This window comes from Leptopilina heterotoma, unplaced genomic scaffold (genome assembly GCF_015476425.1).
Source record: "Leptopilina heterotoma isolate Lh14 unplaced genomic scaffold, ASM1547642v1 Lhet_234, whole genome shotgun sequence".
In the NCBI taxonomy this organism is placed as follows: Eukaryota; Metazoa; Arthropoda; class Insecta; order Hymenoptera; family Figitidae; genus Leptopilina; species Leptopilina heterotoma.
The window spans coordinates 417,084-429,265 of NW_025110951.1; the positions used below are offsets into that span (position 1 = coordinate 417,084).

General features: G+C 28.0%; 2 protein-coding genes across 2 annotated transcripts in view; both read left to right on the forward strand.

Annotated features, from left to right (window-relative positions):
* The first annotated feature begins 2,848 nt into the window (after positions 1–2,848).
* The window catches only part of LOC122502543, a 54,254-nt gene continuing 44,920 nt past the window's right edge, over positions 2,849–12,182 (forward strand). The window contains exon 1 of the mRNA XM_043612655.1: positions 2,849–3,439. The gene's annotated coding sequence lies outside the window, so the exon portion shown is untranslated. The remainder of the gene's footprint in view (positions 3,440–12,182) is intronic.
* Positions 11,902–12,182, forward strand: part of LOC122502557 (flocculation protein FLO11-like) — a 30,714-nt gene continuing 30,433 nt past the window's right edge. Inside the window, exon 1 of the mRNA XM_043612672.1 lies at positions 11,902–11,934. Within this exon, the coding sequence (XP_043468607.1) occupies positions 11,902–11,934 (33 nt within the window). The remainder of the gene's footprint in view (positions 11,935–12,182) is intronic.

Genomic DNA, 12,182 nt, shown 5'->3' on the forward strand with positions numbered 1-12,182 from the left:
TTAAATTACGTTTTGCACATGTAAACAAAAAAGCGCCTAGAACTCTCAATTGCTGATAATAAAAAAATGAGAGTTTAAAAAAAAAATTCTCTGACAATGATAAAACTGTCATTTTTGATTCGAGTCAATTCGAGAATTAATTTGCCAAAATTTTTTTCAATCAAAAAAATATATTTTTACATAACTTTGATTACAATTTTTCTATTTCAAATATTTTTGGCGCTGTTTTTTTTAATTTAAAAAAAAATACAATAACGGAAATAAAACAAAAAAAAATAATTGAATATTTATTAATTTAAAGAAAAACAGATGCAATGACAATGATTATATAAAAAAGAAAAAATGATATTAAATTATAAATATTATAGAGGTACGCAAGGCAAACTGTGAACTATTATGTGTTTTGTATACTTGTAAGCAAACTTTATAAAAAAAAAAAAAACAGTGTAAAAGTTGGGCTTATAGCTCATATTATATTCGAATTTTCGAAAAAAGAAAATAAAAATTTCAAACAACGCAAGCTGGAAGATTTTTTATTTTAAAAAAGAGAACACAGAATCAAAATCTCAAAGCCGGAAATCTTCCGCTTCCGTCGTATTTATAAGCGCAATATTATAATTTTTTTTTAATCTTCTTTACTGAGAGGCTAAAAATTTCTCACGGGGGTTGAAAATAAAAAAAAAAATTGTCGCTTAAGAAGAAAAAATCGGCCAACAAACACACATGTATTCGAGGAAAAACTTTTTAATGCTTATTCATAATCTTTGAGAAAAAAAAATGCCCAAGAGGGTGACACAAAATCCCTTGTACATATATGCGACCACATAGTGAATTCATTCATGAAAATCACCGCTTTTCCGGTATGGTATCCGCCGACGACGATGAGGACTTTTTAAGAGAAAAGTCGTAAAAGTTTTTATAGTCATCTCTTAAAAACCAATATTTCCTGCGGATATGCTGCACGTATATTATTTAAATTTCTTTTTTTTTAATTATAGAAAATTCTCTCGCCAGACGGAAATCATTTTTTATGTATTGAAATTTTTAGTGAAAAAAAAATGAAAATTTTTAATGAAAAAAAAAAGAAATTGAAAATAATCTGAAAAAAAATTAATGTTAAATTAATTATCCAAAATTCTCTCTCCAGACGGAAATCATTTTTTATGTATTGAAATTTTTAGCGAAAAAAAAAGATTTTTAGTAATAAAAAAGAAAATTTTTAGTGGAAAAAAAAATTTTTTAGTCATAAAAAAGAAAATTTTTTAGTAAAAAAAAAGAAATAAAAAATAATCTGAAAAAATTAAAGTACATTAAAGTTATCAGTTTGTTTTCATTCTTATCGATTATCAAACGTTTGTCAACTCGCTTTTAAAGTTGAAAGAATGTGGAGAGATAAAAACTTGTGTCTCGCTATACACATCAAAAGTCATCACTTTTCCAGGAGAATGTTTTTTTCCCTCTCAGGTAAGTTTTTTTATTTCTCGACGAGAAAATTTTATTTAATTTTGAAAAAAAGGGGAAATTTTGATTTTTAAATCTGTTTTAATTTTTCTTCATCGAATGTTATAATATTTATAATAAAATTATACGCAGTTTCTTGTATATATAATAATTACAAAAAGAAAGACAAAAACAAAGCAAAAGAAGAAAAATAAATAAAAATTTTTACAATTAAATTATAATAATTGCAAAAACAATTTAGGTATATTTGTATTATTATTCATTTTTATTAATAATGTCCTGTAATTTATTTTTATTTAATTTATGTTATTATTTCATTTATAAATTTAAAATTATATTAATTTCTAGTTAAAAAACTTCTAATTTTACAGATTTACTACTAATTTTTTAGTAAAAAATTACTAAATTTTAGTAAAAATGACTAATTTTTAGTAGAGAATTATTAATTTTACAGAATTATTTTTATTATTTAGTAAAGAAATAAACTACTAATTTTTAGTAGAAAACTACTAATTTTACAAAATTTCTTTTTAATTTGAGTAGAAAAAGCCTACTAATTTTACAGAAATACTACTAATTTTGGTAAAAAAAAATTATTCATTTTTATTAAAAATTACAAATTTTTATTAGACAACTACTAAATTAAATAAAAATGACTAATTCCTAGTAGGAAAACTAATAATTTTTGCAAAAATACTACTAACTTTTAGTATAAAAATACTAATTTTACATAATTACTACTAATTGTTAGAAGAAAATAATTAATTTTTTAGTAAAAATTAAAATTAAATTAAAAAATTTAGGTATAAGTAAATGTAAATAAAAATATTGTATAATGTAATTATTTATTTATTTAGTAAGTATTTGTATTTATTATATTTTTGATTCAATTACAACTATGCAATTTTTTTTAACAGTGTGAATGAACTTTATGTAATTTTTCCCTTCGAGTATGCCCCTCTATGTTCATAATTTTCAATGCTTTTGCATAATTTCAATTAAAATTCACTTATATTTTGCGCATTTTGCTGTTTTTATTCGGTAAGGATGAATATTAATTATATTTTTGTTAAATTTCGATTATTATAATTTTACGCAGTATTTTCTTTTGCAAAAGGAATATTTTGTGTATCGTAAAAAAAAGATATTTAAATAAATACCGATTTCGCGGTAAAAAAAAACCTGCTTTTTGGAAAATAGTATTGCGCATGCGCGAGCGCCACTTCCGCGTCACATGATTACTTGGATTTTGATATAGTTTTCCGTTGAGTTTATAATTTACTTTATATTTTTACATATTTAGTGTATATTTATCAATTTTGTGAATTATATAAGTTATAATTTTAATATTTAGTCATCAATATTACAGACATACTCATTTGTCTATTTCTCTTTATCATTTTATTCTCATTTTTCTTATTTGTGGAAAATCAGTTGAATTAGTTTGAAAAATACGTTTAAAATGTTAACATTGATCACGTGACCCACAACAAGTGTCATGGCGGACGGCAGTAGATTTGCGTCGCATCAACCACATGTTTGTAGTGTTTAATTTCCAAAAGTAGTGTTTAAATATCAATAAATCATATCGAAAATAGACGAGTAGTGCTTACAGGATTGTGTGAAATTATTTTATTGCTCTCGATTCACTCGATTGTTATAATACAATTCGTCAAAATACGAAACCTAACCTTACTTTTTTTGTCAGAAGAGGAATTCGCAACAATTCGGCCTGGTTAGTCTTTTGTGTCTTTTTCGTCGAACTAAAGGAATTCAAGTCTTAAATAAATTACAAAATTGAGAAAATTAGTAAATTTGTGTAATAAAGTTGCGACAAAATGGATTAAATTATTATTTCTGTCAGCAAAGCGTTGGCACAAGAGCGAAAGAGAATTGTTCACCTTTTCGAATCGATTGATTGTCAATTGTAAAATCTTCAAGTTCTCGTCTGGTTTCGGATACAAACGACATACGAAAGGTAAGAAATACTGTACAAAATTTAGTTTTATTATTATAATCAGTTGCGTTCTTAGCTTGTTTTTCGAATATTTCTTGTTTAATTTATTTTTCATTGGAATATTTTTCATTTGTTACGAATATTATTTTTTCGAATATTTTTCACTTGTTACGAATATTTTTTGTTCGCTACGAATATTTTTCTTTAGAATATTTTTTAATTGTTACGAATATTTTTCTTTAGAATATTTTTCAATTGTTATGAATATTATTGTTTCGAATATTTTTCTTTAAACAACAAAAAATCAACTTAACTCCAAACAGTGGAAATTCTTTATTTCGATCCAAAATTGCGAAAATTCGTACAAACTCATAAAATTAACAGAATTTTCCCCACAATACACACATTTTTTTTCAAATGAAAATTTATACAAAAGAGAAAAGTCGGCAGTTCAGTGATCTAAACGAGCTTCCGGCCATATAATATTGATGGTCGATCCTGTCCTTTTCGAGTCCTTCACTTTTTCCTTAGAGAAATATATGTCATGTCCTTGCTGAGAGCCAAGTGTCGAGACGGCACGCCAAACTCAATGAATATACACACGTCGTCGTTTCAAGTCATTCATATATTATATCCGCAGGTTGCCTCGTGTGCAAACACAAACACACATTCGACATTTACACTATAAACAATATTATATTAATGTTGCGTGTTTCGATACCAACGCATAACGTAAGTAAACGTGCGCGACTATACGCGCATTTACTCTCCAACAATTGCGCAATATTCATTGCTAAAGGGGCAATGAGAATCCCGTTTCTTGTATGCATATTATATATATTTTTTTATTTCTCGCGTTTTTGACTCAAGGCTCTTTTTATTAATTTCTCACTTTTGGGCCATTTATAAAGTACGTATGAGACATTTTAATTAATTTTACACAATTATTAGTTAAAAGTATGAAAAATTCAGATTTTTTAATTATTTTCAAAAGTTTTTAATAAACTTCTTGACATAAATTAAAAATAACAAAATTCTTTGCAGAACTTCAATTACTTTTGGAAATTTTAATGAAATTTTTCGCAAGAATTTAAATATTTTAGTTAAATAAAAATAATCTTTGCCATAATTCAATTATTTTCAAAAATCTTAATAAAATTTTTCGTAAGAATTCAATTATTTTCATAAATATCAAAACATTTGCAGAAATTCAAAAATTTTCAAAAGGTTTGGTAAAAATTTTTCGAAGGAATTCAATTATTTTTTTAATACAATTTAAAAAAAATTATCGATAAAATTTTATTTCAATTCCATGAAAGTATTAAAAATTTTTGAAAATAATTGAATTTTCGGATAGAATTTTAAAAAAATAATTGTTACTGTAAATTCTTCAAAATTATTTTCATCAACTCAATTCAATTATTATTTTCTATATAATTTGTATAACTAAAATTCATTTTTAAATAAATTTTTATTAGAAAATTCTACGAGAATTAAATTATTTAAATACAAAAATAAATAATTTGTTGAATATCTAATGGAATTCCTAAAAAGAATTTTATTATTTATGAAATCAATTAAATTATTGCGAAGAAATTTATAAAAAAAAATTGAAAATAATTGAATTTTCAAAATAAAGAATTTTATCGACAAATTTTTATACTCGTTTTTATATATATAATTGAATTCATTCGACGAATATTAATAAAAAAATGTTTCGAAAAATTCGATTAAATTTGAATTAAAAATAATTGAAATTCTGCGATAAGTTTTATTATTTATAAAAATAATCAAATTTTTAAAAAATATTTATTATTTATGAAAATAATTGAATCCCTATAAAAAATTGTATTGTTTATGAAAGTAATTGAATTTCGGAGAAAATTTTAATTATTTATAAAAATAATTGATATTTTGACGGAAATTTTAAAAAAAATTTGAACATAATTGAATTTTTGCGATGAATTTAAAGTAATTGAATTTCTGCAATCAGTTGTAACTTCTCCAAAATTCAATTTTTTAGAGTTTTTATCTAAAATTGAATTATTAAAATTTTAAACTCATAACCAATTTATTGAAACATTTAATGTTTTTTTTCAAATTGAATTATTACAAAGAATTTAATCAACAAATCTTTGAATAATTGAATTTTTTCCACGAATTTTAATAAAATTACTCAGAATAATGGCATTTTTCGAGGAATTTAATTAAAATTGTATTAAAAAATAATTGAATTCCTGTAAAATTTTTTTTCTTTATGAAAATAATTAATTGTTTGCGTAAAATTTTATTTGATTATTTTTTAAATAATTGAATTCTTTTGGATAATTTTATTAAAATAATAGATATTGAAAATCATTGAATTGAGGAAAATTTTTGAATGTAATTAAAATTTTGCAACAAATTTTATTAGAATTTTTGAAAATAATTGAATTTTGGAGAAGAATTTAATTATATTTATAAAGATAATTGAAATTTTGCAATGAATTTTATGGAAATTTTTGAAAATAATTGAATTTAGGAAAAGAATTTTATTTATTTAGAAAGATAATTGCAATTTTTTAACAATTTAATTTCTACGAAGGATTTTATTAATTTTTGAAAATAATTGAACTTTTGTGAAGAATTTTTGTTAGTTATAAAAATATATTAAAAATTTAAACTAATTTCAATTTTCAGAAGAATTTAAATTATTAAAATTTTTCCAAAATTATGCAAAATTTTAAAATTTGTAAAATAATTAAACTAAATATTAAAATTAACATAAATTGATAAAAATCGAACTGCGAAATTATAATCGCCCATGAAAAATATATACAGTTGAATGTTCTGAAAATAAGAAATATTTTTCAAATACAGAAAGTTATTTGAAAAATATTGATTTTATATTATTGTTTTCAGTATATAAGTATAGGTATTTTCTTCAGTAAGTGTAAAAATAAAATGCATGATTAATATTAATATATATTGTGTACAATAGGCAGCCAAGGTTGAATTCTTTATCTTGAAACATCGTTTTCTTTCATTGTTGATAAAATTTTTTTTCTTTTTGTATTGACTCTTTTTTTTATTTCATTCATTTAGTCGCATGTATTTTTTTTCTTCAATCAATTGTGTTTATTTTTTTACATTATTTTACATTCCTTTTTTTTACTTTTGTATTTTTTTATTTACTTATTCTTTGTTTCACTTTTTAATTTATTTTTTAAATTATGTAAAGAATATTTAATTTATTCTTTAACACTTAATTATTCCTTAAATTATTTAAAGAATAAATTAATTTTTTAATACAAAATAATAATAATAATAATAAAATTTTAAAAAAATAGAAATAATGTTCAATACAGTGGAACGAAAGCGCGAAGCAAGACGACAACAACAGGAAATATTATTGTGGTCCATCGATTAAAGAACAATATTTTCCGTATGTCTATTACACAATATTATAAAATTTTTTTCTTTTTTTTTTCTTTTGCATTTTATTTTATTTCTATCGCATTTTATTTTTCCAATAATGTAAGTCATCCTTCCGTGAATGAGGAAGCAAACGCCTCTTTTCATTCGAGGAAAGGATGATGATTTCGATAGAACGTCGTCTGATGTTTCATGGGTCAAATACAGAGAAGTAGAAGAAAAAAAAGTGCCATATATATTGGGCTAGATCAATTTTTTTTCTCTTTCTTTCGAAAGTGAGCCTGTAATTCAATACTCGGGTGGAGACCTTGAGCGTCTTCCCACACAGGAGAGCGAGTATCACGTGCTAAGTATAGTTCTACATGCCGCCTTATTAGCTTAACTAATATATATAAATTTCTTACTATGACAATACTGTATTGTCACTGGGTGATGTGCATCGATTCTGCTCTGTGATTGATGCATCCCACGTAGCGTTCGGGCAAAATTGCTCGTTTTTATCACATTAAAAAAGAAAAAAAAAAAAAAAAAAAAAAAAAAAAATTGGGTTTCGCTGTAGAAAATTAATTCTTACTTTCAGCCCAGTTTTTGACTAACACCGGTTACATTAACAACATTTTTGACTGAATCCTAACCTTTAAGAGAATTATTTTAGTTTCATTACAATAAAAAAAGAAATTTTTTTTTTTTTGATGTAGAAATTCACTATTAGTAATTTTCACTAATTAATTAGTAAAAATTACCAAAATTCACTTAAAACTTTACAGTATAGGAAATTTTGTTAATTTTCTCGAAAAATTCTATAATTATTACTCGATTTACTTGTTCCATACGCGCGTTATAATTTAGACGAATGTGCATTATTTTTTGAATAGGTTTTAATTTTGTGCTCGCAACTTGAGCTGAGGAAAAATAATAAAAAAAAAAACACGCCCGTTACTTTTGTACGCGTAGGCAAATCTAGACCGCATCGCATTTAACGTCTACGCTCGACATTTTAATCGACAAAATACACTCTATAAGCATATTAGAATTTTACGACAGCCGACTGAAATCTGAGCATATGGTGAGCTTATTATCATTACGTAATAAATTCGAAAACGAGAAAGTCTTTTCGAAAAAGGAGAAAATAGAAAAATAGTATTTTAATACTTTCCCATGAATTGAAAAAATTTGTCAATGGAATCTAATTTTTCCTGAGTTACCTGAAGGTAGCGTCGAAAAGTACTATTTGGAGTTTTTAGAAGTGAAAACGGCATTAATTTGAGGTCTATTATTTCCCTAGGGAGTAAAAAAGTTTCCAGAGAATATTTTTAAAGTTAAAACCTTTGAAAAAAAGTGTTCTGTTAAAGAAAACAAATATTTGTCGACGCTTAGTGTCAATGTCAACTTTAGGGACGTTTTACTCCTTTATTAGAATTAACTAGAAAGAGAAGAAAAGAAAAGAAAACAAATGGGAAAATTGTAAAGAAGGAACGTGATTTTTACACGATTTATAAGAATTGCTGGTATGTGGGAATTAGTGCGTGCAAGCTGAACCAGAAGTTGTTGTGAAAAGTCGGAGTGCATATTCCATTCCCATCGAGACTTAAGTTTAGATTTTAGATTTACCGGAGAAGATCCATTTCACTCGTCTAGATTTAACGGAGTTTCAGGTCTGTATTTCTAACGTTCTTTGAGTATAAAAGAATCACTAGATTCGGTTTTTTCGTTTTCGAAATACGTTTATTTAAAAATACTTAAAAAATAGTGTTCTCTAAACACATGAATTAGTCCCAAACTATCTAATTAATGTTCCTGAAGTTGGCGTCGACAATTATTTTTTTCTCACGAAACCGATAAAAGTAAAACAACGTTTTCGTTGACACTTTTTTAAACGTAAAAACTTAAAATTGTTTTATTCTTTTCTTTTTTTTTTGAAGAAAAATGGGTTTTTGACACTAAGCGTCAACGCTAATTTTAGGGTTATGGATTGACGCTAACTTTAGAAACCTTAATGAACGTTAGTAAAGTAAGCGACGACGCTAATCGTTAACAAATACTTGTTTTACGAAACCGAAAAAAAAACAACACTTTCGTTGACGCTTAGCGTGGAAAACTTTTTTATTTGGTTTTTTTTAGAAATATCACAAATTTCGTTTCTTTTATTTACCATGTAAGTTAAAAATAAGTTCAGAGAACTTTTCTAAACCTAAAAACTTAAAATTCTTTTATTCCTTTCTTTTTTTGAGAAAAAAATGGGATTTTGACACTAAGCGTCGACGCTATAATTTCACGGTGATGGATCGACGCTAACTTTAGAGACCGTAATTAACGTTAGTGTCGTTAGCGTTGACACTAGTTGTCAACAAATACTTCTTTTACAAAACCGAAAAAAATAAATTAACGTTTTCGTTGACGCTTAACGTCGAAAATTATTATTTGGGGGTTTTTAGAGACGTCACTAATTTTGCTTCCTTTATTTACCTCAGAAGTTAAAAACAAACATCGAAGCTCTTTTCTAAACCTAATAATTGTTTTATTCTTTTAATTTTTTGCGAAAAAAAGGGTTTTTGAAACTAAGCGTCGACTCTAATTTGACGGCTATGGATCGACGCTAACTTTAGAGACCTTAAGAGAGGTCTCTAAAGTTGACATCGACGGTTAGCGTCGAAAGCTGCTTTTTGTTATTCTTAGAGAAGAAAATATCAGCTAAATTTGCTTCTTATTTCGTCACACTAAAAATTTCACCTCTTTTTTTACGTCCCTGAAGTTGGCGTCGAAGTTTAGCGTCAAAAAAGGATTTTTTGGCCCAAACGAAAAGAAAATAGTAATTTTTCTTAAATTTTAGGTTATAAAAGAACATTGAAAAATAATTTTGCTCTTCAGGTGAATAAAACAAGTTAAATTAGTGATATTTCTATCTCTAAAAACTCTTAATAATAGTTTTTACGGCTTAGCGTCGACGCTAACTTCAGGAACGTTTATTTCTTACCTAGAAAGGTAAAAAGTTTTTCTAAATAATAGTTTTAATTTCTAAGCGTCGACGCTTAATTGAGGGACATCATTCTTTCATCTATGAAGGTAAAAAATTTATCTAAATAATAGTTTTCAACGCTTAGCGTCGACTCTAAGCGTAAAAACATTCCCTATGAAAACTCTAAATAATAGATTTCAAAGCTTTGTTTTGACGCTAACTTCAGGGACGTCTCTCTTTTACCTGTAAACTTTAAAAAATTCTCTAAATAGTAGTTTTCAATGCTTAGCGTCGACGCTAACTTCAGGGGCGTATTTTTTTAGCTAGGAAGGTAAAAAACACTTGTCTAAATAATTGTTTTAAATTCTTAGCGTCGACGCTTAATTGAGGGACGTCTTTCTTTCATCTATGAAGGTAAAAAATATCTCTAAATAATAGTTTTTAATGCTTAGCGTCGACGCTAACTTCAGGGGCGAAATTTTTTCAGCTGGAAAGGTAAAAAAATTTGTCTAAATAGTAGTTTTAAATTCTTAGCGACGACCCTGACTTCAGGGACGTGTTTATTTCATCTATGAAGGTAAAGAATTTCTCTAAATAATAGTTTTTATTGCTTAGCGTCGACGCTAATTTCAGGGACGAATTCTTTCAGCTGAGAAGGTAAAATATTTGTCTAAATAATAGTTTTAAATTATTAGCGTTGACGCTAACTTTAGGGCCGTTTTTTTGTATATAAAGGTAAAAAATTTCTCTAAATATTAGTTTTCAAAGCTTAGCGTCGACGCTAATTTCAGGGACGTCTTTTTTTCACTCATGAAAGTAAAAATTTTGTCAAAACTACTTTTTGAACCTTAAACCACTGGGAAAATTTTGTCATTCTGTTCGGTTGTCGTAAAAGAAAATTTTTTAACGCTAAATTCAGGAAACTAGTGTTTCTTTTCGGTCACTAACAATAGGTATTGTTGTACATCCGGTAAAATTTAAAAATGTATTTAGCAAAAATATATCTCCGTAGTGCAGGCGAGAATTGAGGTATAGGTCGTGCTAAAATTTTTCGTTCCACCAAAAGCGGAACTACGCGAAAACGAGATAGAAAATTAACATCCGTTTTTTTGAAAGTATTTTCACACACACACAGACACAGGGCCCCGAATAAACAAGTTTCGTTCCTGGTCGCACAATACGAGCATGAATGAAGTATCACGTCTGGCCTGAGGGAATGGCGTCCAAGTGTGGGTGTAGTGGGGGTTCGGTCGTGCCGTCGTCTACCCTAGGTGCTGAAGTGTCGTGGGGCGAGGGGGGCGAAAACATCGAACGAGAAGTGCGCATGCGCAATGTACCCCACCCACAGAAACCATGGAACGAAGCAGCGACATCGAGGAGTTGAGTTGAGCGTAGCCGGCGGTCGAACGCTCAGAAACGTAGAGGGCAGGTCGCGGGTTGGAACTCTACATTGACTCGCAGGGAAACATTTTTTTTCCCTCGCGCCCGTTGTAATAAATTAACCTTTCAAAGTTTCTAGTTTTGTGTTTATATTTCGTGATCCTGATTTCATACTTTCGTATTTTCATACTTTAAGTGTTTTCATACTATCGCATTTTCATTCTATCGTATTTTCATACTTTCGTGTTTCTCCACTATTTCGTGATTTCATACTCTCGTGTTTCGTGAGCACTCTTTCGTTTTGTGTTTTAAGTTTTGAAAAAAAGGAAAAAGAAATCAAGTGAAAGGAAAAACTAGTGAAGTGAGAGAATGGATTAGTTTTTTTTTAAAGCTTTTGTGGAACTGTTTTGGTTCGAAAGGGTGGAGGGCGATATGAACCGGCGAAAGTAGAAAGGAATCGGGAGTGAAAGAGAGAAGAAGAGAGAGGGGGGTCGGAAAGTGGTGAATACGGCCCTGGATGAAGCACAGCGACATGGCCGCCGAGGCCAGCTGAACTTGTCTCGCGCGAGGTCTTAGGCTTACCTCTTTTTTGTTCAAATTACTAGCGGAGAGAATTACGAGTGAAAGAAGAGGAGGAAAATACAAGAAGCTGAAAAGGATTCTGTTAAAGGCTCAAGATTTTCTTCTTCAAGAGAGAAGAGGAAAAAATAGGAGTCGCGGTGAAACGGAAGGAATGAGAAAAGAGGATCGTGGATCTCAAAGTGAGGTGTGTGAGTGGGAATAGAAAAAAAAAAGATTACCAGTGGCGTGGAACGGATTATTGAGAGTCGCGAAACGTGGAAGGAAAAGGGGCGACAGAGGCGCGAGTTACGCACCTGTCGGTGGGGTGCCGCTCACCAAGAGAGAAGAAGGAAGCGGCGGTGTGGGGGGGAGAGAAGATTTTACTTGAATGTTGTGTCGAAGGGGAGGGGAGGGTTAACTCTGTGAGTTTTTGGCGTGCGTGCCTGCGTGCAA